Genomic DNA, 23,615 nt, shown 5'->3' on the forward strand with positions numbered 1-23,615 from the left:
GCTGTAGCTAAAGAAGATATCATTAGATGAGTATTTTGTTATAAAAGAATAAGAAAATCATAGCTACTTAAAACAACCAAACAAATGCTAAGGGATATGGGAATAAAGGTGAAGCGCAGAAGTTTTGTCAATATACCTATATTCCAAACTGTTTAAAAACAGTTACGGTTATAGGGAATTGTCTGTTAAATGTTACGCTTCACTAAAAAAGTTTTTAACAAGGAAATTCCTTATTCATCTAAAAGAAACTTTTAAGTTTTGCATTTTTAGCAGACATGAAAGAAGATAATTAAGGTGTAAGTGTGATCAGCTGCCTGTACACTTGTTGCTACGGATAATGAACATGAAGAGTTCTTCACAGGGGGCTGGAGTTTTAGAATAAAGTTCGTCAAAGGCCAGAACATAACATTCAAAGTACTGAGACCAAGGGAAACCAAGGGAGGAGATTTGAGTTAATGTCATAAGTAATAGAAAGCCCAACTAATAGTGGCTGAAACAAACAGGGGCTTATTTTCTTCACACAGCAAGAAGTCCGTAGGTGGGTGGTTGCTGCTAGTCATTCAGGTACTAGAAGATGCCATCAAAGACCAACTTTTCCCACGTTTCCGTTCCTCTAGCCTTAGCAGGTTGGATTTTAGCCTCATGCCTCTTATTCACAAAATGGCTGCCAGAAGCCAGGCATTTCTTCTGTGATCAAGCCAAGAATAAGAGAGAAGAGGACCAACACCAGCCATATCGTCCCTTTGATGGAGAAAGCAGGGGCATTCTCACCGGCTGGAGCTTTCCTGTGTGGCTGCCCCAGCTGCCTCTATAGTGAAACAGGCAGAGGAGAAGGAAAGTTGAGAATGAGTTTTGAGCTAACTGATAAGCAATGTCTGCCAGAAACTTTATCATGGGGGCACCTGGGTGGCTCAGTCGGTTGGGCATCCGACTTTGGCTCAGGTCATGAACTCGCAGTTTGTGGGTTCGAGCCCCGCGTCAGGCTCGGTGCTGACAGCTGGCTCAGAGCCTGGAGCCTGTCGTTGGATTCTGTGTCTCCCTCTCTCTGATGCTCCCCTGCTCACGCTGCCTCTCTCTCTCTCTCAAAAATAAATAAAACATTAAAAAAAAAAGAAAGAAACTTTATCATGAAGAGAATAATCTGGCTTGTTATTGGGAGGAAGTAAGGATATAAAATCTTTGGGGGAATAGCTCAGAAATGTAGATGTTTCCACTGATAAAATCCTTAAGTCACAGTTCTTGGATGAGTCAAAACATTCAGAAGGCAAGGGGCCTCATTTTCACCCTGAATTGGCCATAAACCTTATTAACTAAAACTCTCTCCAAGCTTCAGTCTTTCCCATTATAAAATAAGAATAGTATTTATTCCTCACCTCACTTAGATTCTTCAGGGGCGCCTGAGTGGCTCACTCAGTTAAGCGTCCAACTGTTGATTTCTGCTTAGGTCATGATTTCACAGTTCGTGAGATCAAGCCCCATGTCTGATCTCTCTGTCTCTCTCTCTCTCTCTCTCTGTCTCTCTCTCTCTCTCTGTCCTTTACCAGCTTATGTGTGTGCATGCACTCCCACACTCTTGCATGCACTTTCCTTAAAAAAAAAAAAGATTCAGTCATTCACATATTCAACATATGTATACTATACACTGGTTATGTGCCAGGCACTGCTAATGCTGCAAATACAGAAGTAAATCATGTAGAAACCCTTCCCCTTAATGACTCATATTCTCATAGAGAAGGGAGACCAGGGAACGCATTTATCGAGTGCTGCTGCATATTGGACTCACTGGCTGCTTTATGTGAAAAAGATATATGTAATATAGAAGATATGCAAACAAATAATATAATAGGTAAAGTGGTGCAATGAAAGTATTCATAAAGGTGCTTTGAGACAGAGAAGAGGAAATGACTAATTCTGCCTGGGGAATTGGGAAAGGCTTTACCAAGGAGATGAAATCTGGATAGGGCTTGAAAATGAGCCTGACTGCTGTGCAGAAGAAGGGCTGGGATGGGGGAATAGCTTCTGGTGCAGGTGCACTTGATTCAAAAGCATCGACGGCTTAAAGGGACTGGTTAGTTTTCCAAAAGGGCAAGTAGCTCATTCTGCCGAGTGCTTGGGTGGTTGGGGGTGATGTGGGGAGCCGAAGGTGAGAGGTGGTTGGAGAAGGATCACAAGGGTTGGGAAGCTCTTCAGAAGGCACACAAAGGAGTCTGGCCTGGAGGGGCCATTGCAGTCCAGGACAAGACAGATCAGATTTGTGCCTCCAAAAGACCATTTTGGAACCGGTGAGGGGGACCAGTGGAACAGAGAGGCTGTTCCGGAGGCTTTGCAGCAGTCCCGGTGAGAGATGATGACTGTGTTCAGGCAGTGCGTTCTGGAAAGACCTTTGAGATCTTTGTTTCCAAAGCTTTTTTTTTAAATCAAATAATAGAAACCCTTTTCATAAAAATTTATCAGTCCTTAGCTTATCCACACACACACACAAATTGGAACATGAAATCTTTTTCATTAAGCCTGTAGCCTGTGACCACAAGGACAGCCTAGTGGGTCCCACAAGGGCGACAGAGTATGGTGTCTGAGTCTATGAATCACGACTCTCGCCCGCTGTCCTCACAGTGGTTTCCCTAACGTAGGCTTACAGTCACTATTGCTAATTCATAGAGGCTAGGACAGGCCTATATATCAGGGCTTATAAAATTTCTTTATCAATAGGCTCACAACTTAATTACTTTAAAGTATTTTTTTGATAATGGCCGGTCATCAAGAACAAGAGACAGAGGATGCCACTCTGATCTGGCATGCCCCCTCGAGAGCCTGGGCCGCAGCTGGCAACTCTCAGTGGCAGTGGGGGCCAGTCGTGCTTTAGAGAGGCAGACCGTGGAGTTTCTGGTGACTGCCTGGATTGCACAAAGCGAGGGAGGGAAGGAGGAATCAAAAAAGATTCTGCAGTTTCTCACGTGGCATTTGAGTGGCACCGTGCACAGGACACGTGGCAGAACGTGGTATCGCTGAGCGCCCTTTGAGCTTCACTGCAGTTCTGGGAGGAGAGGGGCAGGCCCATCACCTTAGTGCTTCTCGTGTCAAAGCAGTGCTCCTCTTGGCACTGCCCTCCACTCCCCGGTCTCACCCAGCGGTGGTTTCCAAGTCGTGTCCTGGGCGAGCTGCAAAGGGCCTGTGGTTGCCTTGTTCCTGCCTGTGAAACGAAAATGGGTGGCTGCTCTAAATGCAGACAGCAGTGGAGCACCTGGGTGGCTCAGGTCGTGATCTTGCAGTTCTTGAGTTCAAGCCCCGCATTGGGCTCTGTGCTGACAGCTCAGCTCAGAGCCTGGAGCCTGCTTCAGATTCTGTGTCTCCTCCTTTCTCTGCCCCTCCACTACTCATGCTCTGTCTCCTCTCTCTCAAAAATAAATAATCATTGGGGGCGCCTGGGTGGCTCAGTCGGTTGGGCGTCCGACTTCGGCTCAGGTCATGATCTCGCAGTCTGTGAGTTCGAGCCCCACATCAGGCTCGGAGCCTGGAGCCTGCTTTGGATTCTATGTCTCCATCTCTCCCTGCCCCTCGCCTGCTCACTCTCTGTCTCTCTCAAAAATAAATAAACATTAAAAAATTTTAAAAAAATAAAATTAAATAAATAAATAATCATTAAAAAAACATTGTGGAGAAACTATCTTTCAACTAACCTCTTACGATAAAAACAAAGTAAAATAAAATAAAATAAAAGCAGACAGCAAGCGCGCAGGGAGAGCAGGTGATCCCCATGGTGGCGCCAGGGGTGTGGCTGCCCGACGACGGCCGGCTCCTGATGGCTCTGGCTGTCTCACCGTGACTGCGGGTGATTTTTCTGCTTAGCTGCAGCAAGTATTCATAGTTTTAATAGTTTTCTAAGGCCAGTGGAGGATATTGGACTTCATATGATGCTCAGCTTCTCAAGTGTGTGACTAATACTTGAAAGAATTATTAAGACACTTCTTTATTTTTAATTGCATCCACTTGTTTGGTATGTGACCCAATTAATTCATTCTTGTTGTGAATGTATTGGAAGACCCTGTACTGACTTGACCTCTTCTTGTAATTATGACTGTTGCCCTCCTTCGAAGCACCATTTTGATTACACACTTAAAAGGAGCTACTTAAATACCCTCTCATGGCTGTGTGGCTGAAACGCCCACTGCTTGGGCTCGAGGACAGTCATCTGAGAGTGGTTCTCGTGTCCTCAACGGCTCGGTGGCCACCACTCCCTTTTCACCTCCCCCCTCCATGCCTCCCCTTCCCCCCAGAGGGTTTTAGTCGCACCTTCCTGCTTTAATAAGACTCGCTGCTCTCCCTGAGGCCCAAAGCACTGTGTTTTAGCAAACACAGATAGATCAATAAATGTGCCTTATCAATGTTGGGATTGCTGGCCGGTGCCTCAGAGCAAACGTGACTGTGATCCCACCATCACCCCCCACCCCTCCCCCAGACACACACTCTCTCCTGTTTCTTCTTTTCCTTGGGTTCCACTATCTGGCAAATCTGCATTCAAATGAAAACTGATTTTGCCGACTCACCCAAATACAGCTGGAAGCCTATATTTGGGAAGCGGTTGTAACTAAATTGTGTGAAATGAAGTCCTTTCTTCCGACGTCCCTCTGTCCGGTGGTCTGAGCACTTTCATCTGCACAGATCTTATGAAAAAGTTCTTTCCACCATTTAATTATCACCGCTTGGTATCCAGTTCTATAAAGTAATACTCAGTAGGCTTTAAAAAGATTCACGATAATTTACTAAGGTAGCGGACAAGATATCAGCTCCGTAAACTGTCTAGTTCTTCGGAGTGAGGCCTAAGAAAAGCACTCTCGACATGTCCACTTCACTCTTTCATATTCTGTCACCTGGCTTCTTATGTTACTGTGGAAGTAATGCTTGTACAAACCGTTACAGTTCAGAGAGAGGAAATGTGGAGGAGAAAATCAGACGTACTCCTAGGGATGATGATGCGGAAGTGAAACCTTTTTAAGAGGACCAGAGGATGTATTAGTGTCCACACATCTCAGTCGTGACTGTGAAGTATGTGCGGATAACCGGTGTCTCTCACCATTTTTCCTAATAGGATGAGATCTTTGGGGAAATGCTGGTTGTGCATTACTGCCTTCGGGTATTTTATGTGAACAAAATCCCACAGGCATCCTAGCTTATAATAACAACAGGAGTATACTGTTCACACTTCCGCAGTCCAGAAGTCTGAAATCAGGTGCCAGCATGGCCGAGTAAGGGCCCAGACCGCCCACTTTGTTCTGTGGCTTCACAAGGCGAAAGGGGAGAGAGAGTTATCTGAGGTCTCTGTTATAAGAGCACTAATCCCATTCCTGAGACTCCACCCTAATGACCCAGTCCACTCCCAGGGGCACTACCTCCTAATACCATCACCTTGGGTCCTAGGGTCCCAACGTTTGAATTGGGGGTGGGGGTGACACAGATATTCAGACCAAATAGTATACAGTTGCCACCACTGAGCCCATGAAACATTAAGTTCCTCATGAAGGCCTTTGCACAACCCAGGACCCAGGCAAAACTTTCTTCGTAAAGGGCAGTGTACATCCTTTCAAGGGATCCAACCATTTGTTTTCACATCAGAATCTGAGATTCTTTATGGGGTGCCTGGGTGGCTCAGTTGGTTAGCTGTCTGACTTCAGCTCAGATTATGATCTCACGGTTTGTGAGTTTAAGCCCTGCGTCGGGCTCTGTGCTGACAGCTCAGAGCCTGGAGCCTGCTTCGGATTCTGTGTCTCCCTCTCACTTTGCCCCTCCCCTGCTCATGCTCTGCCTCTCTCTCTCTCTCTGTCTCTCTATCAAAAATAAATCAACATTAAAAAATTTTGAAAAAAGAACCTGAGATTCTTTATTTACTGTCTTGTGGCAAGAGTGTACATGTCTGGAGTTCTGACATGCAACTCAACTAGCCATTCAGCGAATATTGAGTACTGACTGTATACTGGGCACAGTGCTAAACCATACTCTCAACCCCCTGGAAGGTCTGGTTGGCTGACCTTTAGTGATAGAGAGGGAAAACACTGGAGACTTGACTAGAAGTGGCATCCATTTCCCATAACTTTCCAGAATAGCCTTCTTAGAAACAGGAAGTGAGCATGAAGACCAGAGGTTAACTTGGACTTCTCGGCGGTTACCAGCCACGTTGTTCAGAAGGAATCCTCTGCTAACGTCCTGATGGATATCGACTAAAATGCAATTTGTTCATGATGCCTTGTCTATCCCTCATGATGCTTTGCTCTTTTGGCCCAGAAACAGAAAAGATAGTACTAGAGGCAGGAAACGGATTGCCATCCTGGAAATTCAATGACCAGCTTTTTCCCTGTGATGTGTGTGGGAAAGTGTTTGGCCGGCAGCAGACGTTGTCCCGACATCTCTCGCTGCACACAGGTGAGTCAGGACCCCCCTCCTGGGCTGTCTGCACTCTGGATCACCAGCCTGTCTACTGGCAAGAAGCTGACTTGGCCTAAGACAGTTTTAACAGGAAGTGGTGGAAATGTTTTATCCTGACCCTTCAAACCATTTTAGCTGGCACGTTCAAAGAAGGCCCTGGAAAGGGTTTTTAGTTGGGTTGAAAGTAGGCTTGATGAGAAAAGATACACCTGCAGGTGTATCCAGGTGAGATTTCTGAATTCTGAGAAATGCGTTGCTCTCATCTTGAGGGCTCAGGCAATGGGGGCTGCCCCCCATGTTCCTGGCTCCATCTTATGGTGGAAAGTGGGAGCGGCAGGGAACGGAGCAGCGTGTCTTTACCTTCACATAATAGTGGAGAAATGTTGGTTCTGCACGTTGCAGAAGGGATGGCAACCAGATTAAGAAAGGATAAAGGAGGAATAAATAGTAACATAATCAGTTCAGCAAGAATAAGTTCCTTCTCCCCCAGAAGGAAGGACTGTATTTTATCTTTACGGCCGCGACCCTCCCCTATCCCAGCACGACAGATGTGGGGGACCATCTACAGTCACAATGATGGTGGCTTACATCTGGTTGGAGAAAAACATTTTTCCTCGTTCCTTGCTGTGAAGTGGGGTAAGACAGGTATTTTTTAAAGGCAGGCCCAGTGAGACAAAATAAGAAGCAAGGATGGAAAATGAGGTTGCTTTTTGCTTTTTTTCTACTACCGTCCATTCCCTGTATCTGCACAATGAAAGCAAACCTGCTCCTTTACTATAATCTGCTTGATTAATCAAATGAATTCAGAATGCCACTCTGGAAAGCCCTGAAACGTTGTCAGTTTTAGGAGAGGGTTTTCATTAAGAAATTAATGGCAACTTTTAATTCTATTTATGTAAAATGAACATCTGCCATCATATTATTTCACCCCAGTCACTTTTCCCCCTTTAATTTCATGAGTTTTTAATTTCATGGCTGACCCAGGCCTAAGCTTAGGGGAAATGATGGGGCTTCTCTTACATCAGTCCCAGGGGTGCTGTGTTCCACTCCCGTTTCCCCAGCTAAGCACCCACCACCTTCAGCTGACACATGGGAGGTGCACACACACATGTTATTTTAGCTCCTGTGCGCCCCCCCCCCCCAGCCCCCGGTCTGGAAGAGGGACCTGTGGGTGTCTAAGGTAAAGCAGATGGTCTGGCCACCCTGGGACTTTCTTCAATCTCAGTACTAATACAGCAGTGACCTCCCGGATGAAGACTTTTAGATATTTATAATTCCAAGGTGTTCCCTTTGTCCCCATTGGAAATGAGATTTGAACCTTCCTTGCCATGACAGCTTCAAGTGGCCTCTTGCAAGGTGTTGCGTTTTCATTTTTGAGATCCATTTGGGTTTTTTCCTGTTCCTTCTCCCCAGAGGAAAGAAAATACAAATGCCACTTGTGCCCCTATGCTGCTAAGTGCCGTGCAAACCTGAACCAGCACCTGACCGTCCATTCGGTGAAGCTGGTGAGTACGGACACTGAGGACATTGTCAGCGCCGTCACCTCTGAAGGCAGTGATGGGAAGAAGCACCCGTATTATTACAGGTGAGCTGTGAGTGGAACCCATGAGCCCAGCCTTCCCCAGCTTTCCAGAACACTCCTTGCCGGGCGCTGGGGCATACGTGATGAGGTACCTCTTCTCAGTCATCGTGCTAACCTTTGTTTTAATACTTGCTTTGCTCAGACTGGACCCAGCAGCCACGCTGACTCCTCTCTTGGCTTGGATGGCCCTGGTAGAATTAATTGAAAGGGAAATGGTCTTGGACATGGCTCTCTGGGGTGGAGCTCCAGGGAGTGACCGGCTCCGGGGATTATTAGCTTCTCGATTTGTGCAGCTGGAAAGCTCCCAACCTTTGTAACTGAGCACCTTGCTGCTTCCTGAGAATTGTCCTAAGGAGAAGGAAAAATAAATCCGAGAAGTCTGAGGAAAGAGCCCTGAAAGCACTGCATGTTTTCCCCTGGTTGTATTGTCTTCAGTACCTGGAACTGTAGGCTTCCCTTCCATATTTGACCATGAACCAATATTTGGTTTGGTTGCGGTCAAATCCCAAGTCTCAGAATCGTGCCCAAGATGAAGGCAGTACAGATTGGTGGACACTTGTTTTTGCACAAGATATCTCCGTGGACAGTGACTGCTATCGGCAGTTGTCACAGACAGGACTTGCTCCTGCTTGCAGTGCTATCTGGTGACCTGCACGTGCCTTCCTTCCTACACGGAAGGTTTCCAGAGCCAGAGAGAGGCTCACTAGATATGCGGGGTGCTCTGAATTTATCAGTGTATCAGCACCGCTAGTATCTTGGCAAGGCTGCACCTCATCTCTCTGCCCAGAGGAATCAGTAAGGTGATGTGCGGCATCTGGAACCTGTAGTTTTTAATTAACTGTATGATTATTCAGCATCATGATAGCATGTATGGGATTGTCACATTAAGCTGACACTTAATCCATTTGGCACAGTGACCACTTCAGAGGCATCCCAGAAAGCAGAAGAATTTTCTTTTTTGTAATGTTTATTTATTTTTGAGAGAGAGACAGAGAGTGTGAGTGGGGGAGGTGCAGAAAGAGAGAGAGACACAGAATCTGAAGCAGGCTCCAGGCTCCGAGCTGTCAGCACAGAGCCGGACACGGGGCTCAAAGCCATGAACTGTGAGATCATGACCTGAGCTGAAGTCAGACGCTGAACCTACTGAGCCACCCAGGCACCCCAAGCAGAATTTCCTAATGCAAAACCTTTTGGTGGGAGGAAAAAGCATGTGTCCAGGCCCAGTTTTCTGAGTGCACCACACAGTATCACTCTCCTCTCTCCCTTTCTTTTTTTCATCCCCTCATATAGCTGTCACGTGTGTGGATTTGAGACCGAGCTCAATGTCCAGTTTGTCAGCCACATGTCACTCCACGTGGACAAGGAGCAATGGATGTTTTCCATCTGCTGCACCGCCTGTGACTTTGTCACCATGGAGGAAGCAGAGATAAAGGCTCACATTGGCACCAAGCACACAGGTGACCATCACCGTCGGTCCTTCTCTCCTCTGTCTCCCAACCTACCAGCACGCATGCCCGCCTGGCAGAAGCATCCTCATCACCACGCAGCACTGACACTTCCTTCCTCAGGAGGGAGGACCTGCCCAGGGTCGCAGAGCCACCTTTCCCTGTAGCCACCATGTCATCACCTGGCACAGCTTGTGCCTCGCTGATCTGAAAGACCCACAAGTTCAGATGCAGTTGTGAGGTGCTGTGCCCTTGGCTTGCCCTCTCCCGGGTGTCATCATCCTAGGTAGCAGCCATCAGGCCCTCATGATGCCCCTCCCTTGTCTTCCCGTGTTGGATCTCATGTAAGCCTCTGAGGCCAGTGCTACTGTTCTCATGCGATACGGGTGGAGAAACTGAGGCTTTGCAGAGGTGAGGCATTCTGTCCGAAGTCAACAACTAGGAATGACTCCAGAAGCTTGGGCCAGACCAGTTTCCATTCTAGCCCATTCTCCGAATCACTGCTGTAGCCCAAGCAACACTTGGCAGTGGTTTGAACCTCTGTGTTTCTCTGTGCCAGGACACTGCGCGCACATACTTTTATAGGCTCTGCTCCTCTCCTGTGAACCTGCGGCCCTGACACTCCATAATGACGCAGGTCAGGTCTGCTCAGGGCGGGGTGGGGGCTGAGGGAGGACAACCAGATTCTCCCAAAACAACCTGATCGCTCTCCAGGCCGTGGCCAAGGTGTTGCCAGTGTTCGGCCTCCGTGTAAGGCTCTTGGCATTCTTAATGATGTTAACATTTTGAATTCACCGTGCAATTATCCTCTCACAAGTGATGGTTACAAATGACACCAGCACAGAGTCACTGAGAATGAGGAAGAAGCACCCCAGCATTTTGCGGTGCTTACAAATCATGAGCTGATGTTGCGACTTGCCAGCCCTGGGTGTCGGGTCAGTCCCTCACATCGTTGGCACGTGAAGGATTTGAGAAGGGGAAGTTCCCTGCCATTTGTGCCGACGACGTGCTCGGCCGAGAAGGATCTCTCTGTGCTTTACTGGCCGCTTTGGTTCCATGGTGCCAACAGCAATAAAAGCTTGCTTTTATCATAAGTTGAGCAGCCGTGACGTGGAGGTCTGCAGAGAGCCAGGTGAGAAGGTGCCAATCTTACAGTTGGTTGTCCGGCTGTAACCACATTAGCACCATGGGCAGCAGGTGAGCTGGGAAGCCCACGTCAAAGACAAATTCAGCATTTCTGGAATGCCAGTGGAGGGAGAGGCCAACTTCTTTTCCATTTCCACTGGGTTTTCATATATTTTTCCCCCATTTTCTGTTACTTTCCCATTCTTCTAGCCCTCTCCACCCCAAGTATGCCTAAACCCAGCCCAGAACTTTCCTCCTCCCTCCCCAGGCCACAACCCCCTCTGCCACTACCCCACCTCAAGGAAACCATAGAAACCATAATGGCGGAAAGCCCTTGGATTTAGAATCACTTAATTGTCATTGGTGGAAACTTGACATTCACAGGTAACCAGTGCAAACACACTCATTGCCACAGGGAACACAGAGATCTTGTTCCCTCTGAGGTGGGAAAGCTCCTGTCTACCTGGAAAGAATATTCTTGTTTGTTAGCACAGAGAGCCAGAATGAAATGCATTAAAGAAGTTGCTTTTTTAATACTGTAGAAGCAGTTAACACTGCTGCTACTAAGGAAGAAGGTTATAACCTATTTTATTGTGTTTTTTAGCCAGGGAAAGTTTTCTTTTTTTAAAGGGCCAAATAGTGAATATTTTAGGGTTTCAGGCCATACAGTTTCTGTCACAACATTCAGCTCTGCCATTGGAATCTGAAAGTAGCCAAGACGATACACAAATGAGCGGGCCTGGCGGAGTTCCAATAAAACTTTATATACAAAAACAGGAGGCTATATCTGGCCAAAGGGCTATAGTTTGCTGACCCTTTTTATAAGCTAATGGTTCCATGGTGAGGGTTTCTTACATCTAGTTGCTGTTTTGAAGTGTTTGGGTTTGACCCAAGATATATTGATCCACGTCTGCAAATTAATAAACTGTGTAATTACAATGTTATGATATAAAACAGCATATATGCTATGTAATACGTGTTATATATTCCTGAGAATAGGAACCTTATCTAAGTTGCTGCTGTCCCTCAAGCACCTAGACCAGTGCTTGCACAGTGGAAATGAGGAATAAGCATTCATCTGGTGAATGAATGAGTATATGTGCCTAGGCACATCTACACACATTTGTGTATGCTAATATTCAAACACGCCCCTTACCCAACCCTGAGAGTCTACTGACTTATGCATATAATCCATGGGGAAGCAGTTACCTGGGATGGAGGAAAACACATTTTGAATTCTAGACCCTGGTTCTGGACCCCATGTTACATTACCATAAATAGCACTGCAATGTAGGAACTCACTCAACTTTTCTGGGCCTTCATCCATTCCTTGACTTTTTGAATATACAGGAGATGTCCAATAGGTACAAGACTCTAATTTTGTGAACCTTGTTCTCTGATTTGATTTACCTGTCCTAGGAATGGACACCTTTTATTTCAGTATGCTAGGAAATCCACAATGCTTTCTCATTACAGAAATGAAGTTGTGATCTCTGCAAGGGAAGAATATTCCCTGCGGTTGCTTCTGATTTCGTCAATGCAAATTTTGCTGCAGTTTTTAAATGTTGCAGTAACAGCATCGAGGAATCTGAATAGCTCTTTGGAAAACACCACCAACCATACTTTACCCTCACACCAACACCAAAATAAATACCAGATGACTTACACAATCCCCCTTAACAAATCAGCCCTAGAAAAGCTTGAAGGAAGTAGAATGTTTATCAAACTTCCAGAGTGAGAAGGATTTGTGAAAGCTTAAGTGATACAAGAAATGGCAAAGGAAAAGAATCAAGAGATTTGACGCATAAAAATATCTTCTTCTGTTTGCCATAAAAGAGGGAAAAAATGGGAAACAAAACACAAAAACCAGTCTGAAAAAATGTGTGTGTAAAAATGACAGAGGCTAATATATTTACCACACAGAGAATTCATATAAACTGGTAAGAAACACTTTAGGTCTCTAAGTGAAGAATTGACAAAGGACACAAACAGTCCATACACAATGAAAGATGTAAGCTAAGCACTCAACATAAGGAATCTCCCAAGCCATCAGTTAAAACTCCGGAGTGGCTGATGTTTCGCCTGTCACGTGAAGAGCATGTTTTACAGGGCCACCCACGATGGTCAGATGCTGCTGCTATTCTTATGGCCGTGACCCTACAGAGTGGGAGAACTTTTCAAAACTGATTGGTAGTGTAGACCAAGGGGTTGGAAAATGCCTGCAGATCAGTAATCCTTCTTCTGGGAGTCTATCTATAGGGGAAAGAAAATCAACCAGTGGAATATTAATTTTCACTTAAAATTTAATTTTAAGGAAATAAGTAATGTAGGATAAGTCTACTCCAAGGATATAATACTATCATTTAAAACCATTAATTCATCATAATTATTTTCATATATTTTTTGAGAGCCAACTATGTGCCAGGTATATAAAACAGCATGAGAAAATACAAAGGGCTAAATTATTGTTGTTAGTATTATTTATAAATATTATATATTTTATAATAATAATACATTTTCCTATAATGCTTGCAATGAGCCAGGCATTGTTCTTAGTGCTTTATATATAAAAACCCATATAACCCTCACAACACACATATGAGGCTGCCAGTATGGCCCCCATTTTTAAGATGGGATCATTGAGGCACTAAGTTGAATACCTTTTCATAAGTCTTTCAGCTATTAAGTAAGACAGGTGGCATTCAAACTCAGATATTCTGGATCTAAAGTCCTTATTCTTAACTACTATGCAACCGACAACAACAATTTTAAAATAGATATGCATACTTCTAAAAAAAACAGATGTCAAAAATAGTGTTTATATTGAGGCAGCAAGACAATTGGTAATTTTTATGGTCTCAGTTTATCATTTTGTGTCATTTTAGATTATGAAATACTGAGGTTTTTAAAAAAATTTTTATTTAAAACAAAACCTTTTAACATTTATTCATTTTTGAGAGACAGAGGGTGAGCAGGGGTGGGGCAGAGAGAGATGGAGACACAGAATACCCAGGCTCCAAGTTGTCAGCACAGAGCCTGACACAGGGCTCGAACCTACAAACCATGAGATCATGACCTGAACTGAAGTCAGATGCTTAACGACGGAGCCACCCAGGCGCCCCAAGAATACTGAGTTGTTGTTTTTTTAAGTTCTCTTTACCTGGCTATCCTCATATATGAGGTTGTGTTGCCTGTGCCCAGAATCCTTCACCAAGAATCATTGAGCTGGGAGCACCCAGGTGGCTCCGTCAGTTAAGCATCCAACTCTCGATTTCAGCTCGGGTCATGATCTCATGGTTCATGAAATCAAGCCCCACATAGGGCTCTGCACTGACAGTATGGACCCTGCTTGGGATTTTTTCTCTCTTCCTCTCTCTCTGCCCCTTCCCTGCTCACACTCTCTCTCTGTCTCGAAATAAATAAACTTTAAAAGAAAAAAAAAAAGCATCTTTGTGTTGCTGAAAGTAAGTGACCCCTCGGATCACAGCGAGCCTTGGACTGAGTTGACAAGGACACCCCGGCTCACTCCCTACAGACAGAGCAAAGGGAGATGAGGACGGAGAGCAGAAGAATTGGTGTGGGGTAGGGATTACAAGTCGAGCAGGCTGGGCTATTTCCCCGGGCGATTCTCAAAACGCAGACTGGCTGTCATGATACCTGTGTTATTTACACAGTGATTAATCAGGCAGCTCTCCCCACTGCCTTAAGCCAGAAGGTACTTGAAGCTGTTGTTAAAGATGGTAATTAAAATCGTATGTTTTCATTCTAAAACCTAATCTAAAATAATCACTTGCAGTATTCTGTGGATGAGATCCATCTTAGAGGATGGATTTGTTGAAGCAATAGACTTAGGGCCCCCACTGAAAATACTCTGTTGGTCTACAAAATGTGAATAAACCTAGGTCAAATATTTAGAGAAGAGACCGCCAATGCCAGTGCTGGTTTTCACATACCTTCCTTGTACCAAAGGAGGTCTACACTTTCAAGGCATATTCCATCCCTCCCTGGGGGTCAGTGAATGAGGTCACGTCGTGTCTGTCCAAGAACCAAGTACAGTTCTGCCAGGAACAAGACTTGGAAATACTGTAGGAGGCTAAATATTTTTTCCTTCCTCTTTTTAAAACCTGTTTTTAATTGGACAAGTAATTTATGGCGTTCTAGAAAATTTTGAAAACCAAGTAAAAGAAAATAAACGTAACACTAATAACTTCACACGCTAGCTGTGACCACCATTATACCTTTGTTTACTTCTGGGCTTTTTATGCCTATATACAATATATGACTTATCTTTTAATCTCCTAATAAAGAAAGTTCATTTCTAGAATTTGCAATCACTAAATTACTTAACTAACTGATTTAGAGGGAACTGAAGCAGTCTCCCTATCTTACCCACCTTAACCTAAAATGATGGGGTTGCTTTGATTTTGGGGGGCGGAGAATTGACATCTTAACAATATCCAGTCTCCTAAACCATGAACCGTGTAGAGCCCTCCAGTTATTTGGGGGTTTATAATGTACATTGTTGATTTATTACAGTACATGTTCAAGTGATAAACCATTTTACCTGTAGTGTAAGAGCCTCACAATGACGTACTCCTCTGTCCCCTCTCCTAGCCTTTATGCTATTGCTGTCGTACATTTACTCATATATGTTATGATCCTCTACTGTATTATTATCTTTAACAAAATGACTTTTATGATCTTTTAAAGCAGTTTAAATAAGAAACACTCATGTATTTACCCATGTAGTTGCCATTTCCCGCGTTCCTCATTCCTTTGTGTAGATCCATTTTTACAGTTGGTGTCATTTTGCTTCTGCCTGAAGAATTTCTTTCAACATTTTTTGTAATTCTGGTCCGCTGGTGATGAATTCTTTCTGCTTTTGGGGTGGGGAGGGAAGTTTCATTTTTGAAATCTAGTTTCACAGAGTACAAGATCTCAGATTGACAGTTGTTCCTTTCCAGCACTTTAAAGATGGTTCTCCACTACTTCTCACTTGCATTGTCTCCAGTGAGAAATCTGCTGTCGTCCTTATTTTTGTTCCTCTGTGCATCATGCATCCTTCTTCCTCAGGCTGCCTGTAGGATTTTTTCTTTATCACTAGTTGAGCAATGGAATTATGATAGTCCTTGATATAGATTTCTTCATCTTTCTTTCTTTCTTTTTTTTTTTTTTTTTGAGAGAGAGAGGTGCACGTGTGAGCAGGAGAAGAAGGGAGAGAGGGAATCCCACGCAGGCTCCTCACCCAGTGTGGAGCTCAACACAAGACAAACCCGAAACCCTGGGATCCTGACCTGAACTGAAATCGAGTCAAGAGTTGGACACTTAACCAACTGAGCCACCCCCGTTCCCTGACTTCTTCAGCTTTCTTATGCATAGGGTTCATTTTGTTTCTTGGATCTGTGGGTTTGTGGTTTTCCTCAAATTTGGAAAAGCATTGACCTTTTCAAATTTTTCTGCCTTTTCCACCCAATCAGGGACTCCAGTTAAACTTACATTACGCCACCTGAAGGCATCCCACAATTCACTAATGGTCTCTTCATTTTTATGATTCTTTTCTCCCTCTGTTTCATTGCAGATAATTTCTATTACTATTATCTTCAAGGTTCACTAATCTTTTCTTCTGCCATGTCTAAATTGCTGGTAACCCCATCCAGTGTATTTTCATCTCAGTCATGGTAATTTTCATCTCTAGAAATTTGATTTGGATTTTTTTTATATCTTTCATATCTCTGTTTAACTTTTTTTTAATATTTGGAATATAGTTGCAATAACTGTCCTTATGTCCTTGTCTACAAATGCTAATAACTGTGTCAGTTCTAGGTCAGCTTTGACTGATTGATTACCCCACTGTAGGTTGTGTTTTCTTGTTTCTTGGCATGTCTGCTAATGTTTATTTAGATATCCGACATTGTGATGTGCCTTGTTGGGTCCTGGTTATTTTATATTCCTGTAAACATGCTTGGCTTTTGTTTTAGGGTGCAGTTAATTACTTGGAAACCATGATTTCTTTGTGTCTTGCTTTGTGACATGTCGGGCAGGTCTGGAGCGGTGGTAAACCTAGGGCTGATCACTACCCATTACTAAGAGATCTTCTCTGGTTTCCCACCGAGTGTTCTGGGGTTTATGAGTTTTTTGAATCTGGCTAGTGGAAACAGCATTCACTGTTTTTTCTAATCCTTTCACAAGGCTTTATTCTCTCCAACTGTGGGCAGTTTTCTCACCAAGGTGCTTTGGTCCCTTCTGTGCTACTTTCCCCTCTCCGAAACCTCCCCTCTCTACACCCTGCCCTGCGAAGTCTAGCCATGTTGATCTCCCCAGACCCTCAGTGCTGTCTCTCATTTCAGTGAATCTGACGGGCAGTTCCCCAGCCCTGCATGGCAGCCTGGAGAGTAAAGTCTTTTAAGGCAGGAAGTGGGCTCCCTCTTCTCTTTCCTGTCTCTCAGGGATCATTCTTCAGTGCCTGATGTCCAACGCTGTAAAACGATTGTTTGAAAAAAACAAGAAAACAAAACTATTATTTGACATATTTTGTCTGGTTTTGTTTGAATTGTTTCAGTAGCGATGGTAAATCCAGTCCCTGACACTTCGTCTTAAATGGAAGCATTAGTCTCCTGACACTGGATTTTAATGGCCCACTGACCAGTTCACTCCTGGTTTTGAGGGAGAGTCCAGCATGGCTCCTGGAGTCGGGCCAACTGAAATCTGTGCTCTGCCACTGCCTAGCATGTGACTTAGGCCAAGATGCCCTGACTGTGCCTCCCTTCCCTCATCTATGAAATGAGGATGATAACAGTTGTGCTTCACTTGGATTTGGGGGAAGATAAAATGAAATCATGCATTTGAAGCATGACAGAGTTCCCAAGTATCACAAGTGTCATCAGTGACGAGGACCTGAGATCCCAGTTGGTGTACTAGGAGAGTTCTAGAAGCCTCACCTTGTGTTCCCTGAATGAGGATGTAGCCATGAGGCCCCGTTTCCCCACCCCTAATTGCTGTTATTTGAGGGTTCTCATCTCCTAAATAACAGATCTGTCTTTGGTGGGGGTTGTTTGTTTTTGTTTTCAGGAGAAGACAGGAAGACCCCCAGTGAATCAAACAGCCCCTCTTCATCCTCTCTCTCAGCTCTGAGTGATTCAGCCAACAGCAAAGATGACTCGGACAGCTCCCAGAAAAACAAGAGTGGGAACAATGTGCTGGTCATCTCTGTTGTGCCTGGGAGCCAGCCCTCACTGAACAGTGAGGAAAAGCCAGAGAAAGGTAAGGGAGGAGGTGGTGGGCCTGCTCAGTCCTTCCCACTCTGAGAGGATGACCCAGGCTTACAAATAAGCCCTTGAGGGGACTGATGTCAGAAAACAGACGTTAGACCTGCCAACAGTATAATGCTGTCACCTAAAACTTGTATTTCTTTTGGCTTTATTGGCATCCAAATATAGGGTGGGTGGTTGGGCCGTGTGGCATTGATTCCGGAGCGGAGCTGTCTGTTCAACTCCTTGTACCACCAAGATGCAGGGCGCAGTGCCTGAAAGGCCGGGAGGAGAAACGGGGGGATGTCCGTCCCACTCCTGCCCTCCGGTCCCTCTGCCACATGCACCCGTACACCCAGCTCCCGTCCTTTCAGGGTTCGAATGCGTGTTTTGCAACTTTGTCTGCAAGACGAAGAACATGTTTGAGCGCCACCTGCAGATACACCTCATCACCCGGATGTTTGAGTGTGACGTGTGCCACAAGTTCATGAAGACACCTGAACAGCTGCTGGAGCATAAGAAATGCCACACTGTCCCCACCGGTGGGCTCAAGTAAGGAAAGCAAGTACAGAACCTTTTACTGTGTTGTTATTTAACACCCTCCCCCATCCCTCCCCCAGCCCCTCCCCGAAGGTTTGGGGGTCATGGAGAGGGAGAGCTTGGCATGGGGTCAGTTAGTCAGCCACCTTTAGCTGGATATGGATTAGACGTGTTGCCCGGGGGGCCCAGCAGACACAGCAGGAGCACCCAGTTCACCAGGATCCCAGGATTCCTGGCAAGCGAGGGCACCTAGCGGAGCAGTCCAGCATGCAGGGGGAGACCCATCCTACACTGCTTGAGTTTCGTTGAGACTTGATTTTATGGACTTGGGGGTTCGTGTCCCCACTGTAGGTCATTACACTGTCACAGCACTTCACCATTTCTATTTTTTAGATGATTCGCCATATACATCTTTTAAGAGGCATTACAAGCACCCCATCCGCACCCCACCCCCAGCTATCGGATCCGTGCCTTTTGGAACAGGCAGGAGGCAGTGTTTTTCATGCAGAGATCACGTGCCTCGGGGCTTCCTGCAGACGTGCCTTGTGCCTTCCCAGGAACCGGGATTGGGATCTCCCTGGCTAGCCTTCATGAGATCTGACGTTTCCAGTCACACGTTATTCACAGGTCCCCAGAGACCTAGACAACAAGCATCATCATTAACCAATATTTGCAAGAAGCCCTCTGGTCTGAAGTGAGACCCATCAGTTATTATCAAACGCACGGTGTGTCTGGCTTGATAATAGGTGCTGAAGGGCAAACAAGGAATAAAATGTGATTTCCACCCTCAGGAAATGTATGTCCTAGCACTACCAGAATTTAATCTTCCCAGTGATTCTGAAATCAGCCCCTGTTCACATGGCGCTCCTGACCTAGTAGAGAAAGAAGCATATGTCGTTGAGTACAGAAAGACACACAGGTTTCAAGGCATAATTATTCATGTTTAGCTGAAATAACCATGTAATTAAAAGAATGAAAACTTATATTTTACTTGACACAAGAAAAAAAAAAAGACCCTCTTGTTTTAACCGTGTTTATCTTTGAAACTCACGAATTGCCAGAGAGGCGGCATGATTCTCCTGAATGGGCGAGGGATGGAGAGACCCAAAAGGACCCTGGGGGTCGAGTGTCGGGAGCCATGCAGGGTTGACTCCTCCAAGCTCCTGCCTGGTCAGAGGCACCCTCCTCAAACACCGCCCGAAACAGAGGAGCCAGGGAGCAGCGCCTACTGTCCAATTCCATTTTGTTTCACTCTTGGGGCACTTAAGTGGGAGGGGGAGGAGATGTTTACAAGGATGGGGGAGGGGAGATTAGAATTCAAGACAACCAGTAAATGGGAAATGCCCAGCAAGAGCTTACTTGGGAATTTGATTTGGTTTGTTCCCACTGTTCCCTTTCTAAATACTTGTTTATTCTTATTTATAAAAAAAAAAAAAAAAGCAAGGTATTTCCGTGGCTGGACTAGCACTCATTGCCCTTCCCAGGAGCCCAGTCACACCCATTATCTCTGCGGCCCCTGCCAGTTGTGGCTTTGTCAGGTAGCCTTTCCTTGGGGACCTCCAGAGTCCCGAGCCTCCAACCCTTTGGGGAGAATGCACAGTGAATGCTGATGCTTTTGCCGGTACAGACACTTCCGGTGTGGTGCTAACGGTCCCCTGTGTAATAGTTTATGTTCTAGGATGACCAAGTAGAAGAATACTTTGAAAAAATTGATAATGCCTTCTGGCTATACAGTGAGTCTTTGTTTTGTTTTGTTTTGTTTTCCCTTTGCCATATCAGAGAATTAATTTGCCTGAGAGAGTGTCTTTATGATAAATAACGGGAGCACGGAAAACCCTTAGCACTTTGCCTGAGCAGCGAAAGAAAGATTGAGCCGTGGGTCACAGAAATGTCCTTAAAATGAAACAGACTGCCGATGTCTAAGTTGCTTTTCTGTGATGGAACTGCTTGTACTCTATATCCTGTTCATAATGCAGATCAAATAAGATTATACTATTATTTTTCTTTTGCCGTAGCTCAGGACAGTGGTGAGTTTCAGACTCCTCTAGGTAAGGCCCAGCTTGGCGTAGGGGTTGTGTGTGCACCTGACCTGGGAATGGGCTTTATATTTCTCTCGTGTGCACTCTTCTGTGAGCTGAGGTTCAAAGGCTAACGGCGAGCTTGGCGCTGAGGAGCAGTGCACGGTGCACTTGGTTGTGTTGGGCTCTGCTGAACACCTCTCCAAACCCTCAGGGGACAGATCACGCCTGGGCCCTGCCCCACGGGTGCCCAGCAACAGCTGAGGCAGCCACTTTTGCATTCGCATTCTTTTTGTAAAGAGAGCAAACACGCTACAGCTATCATATCAGCCACCACCGTGAGCCTTGCGGCTTCCGAAAGAGAAGCTCAGCAGAATTTGTAAACATGCCCTCACTGCTCCTCCTAGCCCCTCTGCACAGCCAGGAGGCTTGGGGGTGGCATAGCCTCACTGTCTAGGATGGAGAAACTGAGCCACGGAGAGGCCCAGGCTTGGTCCCAGGGCACATCCAGCTATAGCCCGATAAGGTGACGGAGCTGGGACCAGAATCTGCCAAAATTATGTGTAGGGACCAGTCCGGTAATGAACCAGTGCCTACAGTGTGCTGAGTGCCTTACCGAGCACTGCAGAGAACGCAGAAGAAATGTAAGATATGGTCCTGCCCACCGAGAATTTATGATCCAGTTGGATTACTACTATTTCCACGATGTGATAATGTTCTCGTAATCTCTTCGAACTCCAGATAGCAGTCGCCTCCCTCCCTCCTTATCCCTCATTAGCGATGGGCTGGTGGGTGGGCCTCCCTCTCCTGTGCCCCATCCTGGTCCTCATCTGCCTGCCCTGATGGAGAACCAGGGCTGTAGGAGACAGGACTTAGGAGTACAGATCTATGTATATACACACACACTCACACAGAGACACACACACAGGCCTTCTCATCCTAACAACCCTTTTAATAAGCACGACTCTGACCCCTACGACTTTCTGTTTGCTGGAGGTAGCTCTCCCCCTATAAGCTGTTCTTCAAAACTCTTAGCCTTTCTGCGTGTGCTTGGTGTGGTGCATGAAAAGTCGATTCTTTGTGTTGCTCCCATCTCGAGGGGCGGTCATGAGGTTTAGACCTCTGCTATGTCTGGTGGGAGGCGGGGAGGGCTCCCAGGGGACGGGCGGGGAGGATGGAGGGGAGCGACCGCTTATTTATTCCTCGCACTTCCTCTGCTCCCCTTCCTGCGGGCTGGTGCTCACCCGTCCAGCCAGGAGACCCACAGTAGGCCGAGGGTTCCTTGCCAGAGCGGCTCCTTAGCGGGGACGGCTCTGTCCGCAGAGAGAGCCAAGCGGGTCATCTTACCCCCGGAGAGGCGGCAGGGCTGGGCTGGGCAGGGGCAGGCCAGGCCTCAGAGTTTGGAGGGGGGCGTGAGGGGAGGCTGGGCNTTCCACCAACCGCCCCGCCGCCATGGAGTGCCACCTCAAGACCCACTACAAGATGGAGTATAAGTGCCGGATCTGCCAGACGGTGAAGGCCAACCAGCTGGAGCTGGAGACGCACACCCGGGAGCATCGCCTCGGCAACCACTACAAGTGCGACCAGTGCGGCTACCTGTCCAAGACCGCCAACAAGCTCATCGAGCACGTGCGCGTCCACACCGGGGAGCGGCCCTTCCACTGTGACCAGTGCAGCTACAGCTGCAAGCGCAAGGACAATCTCAACCTGCACAAGAAGCTGAAACACGCCCCACGCCAGACCTTCAGCTGCGAAGAGTGCCTCTTCAAGACCACACACCCCTTCGTCTTCAGCCGCCACGTCAAGAAGCACCAGAGTGGGGACTGCCCCGAGGAGGACAAGAAGGGCCTGTGTCCGGCCCCCAAGGAACCAGCCGGCCCCGGGGCCCCGCTCCTGGTCGTCGGGAGCTCCCGGAATCTCTTGTCTCCCCTGTCGGTCATGTCCGCCTCCCAGGCTCTGCAGACCGTGGCCCTGTCGGCTGCCCACGGCAGCAGCTCAGAGCCCAACCTGGCACTCAAGGCTTTGGCCTTCAACGGCTCCCCTTTGCGCTTTGACAAGTACCGGAACTCGGATTTTGCCCATCTCATTCCCTTGACAATGTTATACCCCAAGAACCACTTGGATCTCACATTCCACCCTCCCCGACCTCAGACTGCGCCTCCCAGCATCCCCTCACCCAAACACTCCTTCCTCGCCTATCTCGGACTAAGAGAAAGAGCAGAGACTGTCTAAGGACAGCCATGTTCTGTACCAAAAACAAAGAGACAGAGACACAAAACAAAAAACAAAAACCCACAAAACTTAAACACAACCCCAGCAGGTGTATGTTGCTGCAAAACCTACAGACCCCCGCCTGGGTCTGAACCACGTGTACTGTATATCTTTAGTAAGGAATAGAGAATTGGCTCTGTGTGTATACCTATTGCATTGACCTGAAAGCTGCTTTATCCAATCTTCAGAGAGGTGACCTACTGCATACTTCTACCTTCAGAGGCATGCCTCCCCAGCCACCCACTCCCTCAGCCCCTTCTCCGTACTTTTATCTGAAAGGAATTTTGTCTTGTTAAACCCTAAAGAGAGTGTCCTTAATAGCAATCAGCACTTGTAAGCTTATATACTGGTGCATTTTGTTTTCTGTTGGGTGAATGGGGTGTGTGGGTGCTGTGGATTCTGAAAGAGAAAGCCGTGTGTCGTGTGCCATGACATTGCTATTGCACATTTCTTTGTACTGGCTTCTTTAACAGCGATGAACATTCTTTTCCCTCCTGGGTTGTTCATCCATTACAGTCTCTCCCCAAGCTCCTTCGTCACCTTTCCCTCTCTATTTTATGGCTACAGAGTGGTAGGGCCTGGTGCTTAGTCGATGAAGGACTGGTAGACACCCACAGTGCCACTTGAGATTTCCGACAGAGTGCCAGAGACCTTGTGCTCAGATCTTCTTGGTTATGAAGATGTGAGAACATAGAGAACACTCTGGAAGAAATATCTCGCAGCACTGCAGCCAATATCACAAAACTTAAGTGTGTTTTGTGTGTGTGTGTGTGTGTGTGTGTGTGTCCATACATATACAATGTGTATGGTGCACACACACTGTGCATCATTTTTTAAAGGGCAGATTATATATATATATATATATGATTATATATATATATATGATGTATTATTTCAGTGGTTACCATTTATTTCCAGGAAAAAAAAACTGTATGAATGAAAAATTTTATGGTTGATAAATCCAACCTAG

At 46.2% G+C, this 23,615-nt stretch overlaps 1 protein-coding gene across 2 annotated transcripts in view; it reads left to right on the forward strand.

The window, feature by feature from the left end:
- The window catches only part of ZNF827 (zinc finger protein 827), a 168,745-nt gene extending 145,198 nt beyond the window's left edge, over positions 1 to 23,547 (forward strand). The window contains exons 9-15 of one of the 2 annotated variants that reach the window (XM_077755912.1): positions 6,277 to 6,414; positions 7,831 to 8,002; positions 9,290 to 9,456; positions 17,638 to 17,829; positions 18,191 to 18,368; positions 19,880 to 19,889; positions 21,797 to 23,547. In XM_077755912.1, the coding sequence (XP_077612038.1) occupies positions 6,277 to 6,414; positions 7,831 to 8,002; positions 9,290 to 9,456; positions 17,638 to 17,829; positions 18,191 to 18,368; positions 19,880 to 19,889; positions 21,797 to 22,606 (1,667 nt within the window). In that variant the 3' untranslated portion in view covers positions 22,607 to 23,547. Of the gene's footprint in view, positions 1 to 6,276; positions 6,415 to 7,830; positions 8,003 to 9,289; positions 9,457 to 17,637; positions 17,830 to 18,190; positions 18,369 to 18,749; positions 19,338 to 19,879; positions 19,890 to 21,796 lie in introns of those variants that run through there. The other variant, XM_077755911.1, reaches the window with a different exon arrangement.
- Positions 23,548 to 23,615: the final 68 nt, after the last annotated feature.

Source organism: Crocuta crocuta, unplaced genomic scaffold (genome assembly GCF_008692635.1).
Source record: "Crocuta crocuta isolate KB4526 unplaced genomic scaffold, BGI_CrCroc_1.0 scaffold112, whole genome shotgun sequence".
NCBI lineage: Eukaryota > Metazoa > Chordata > Mammalia > Carnivora > Hyaenidae > Crocuta > Crocuta crocuta.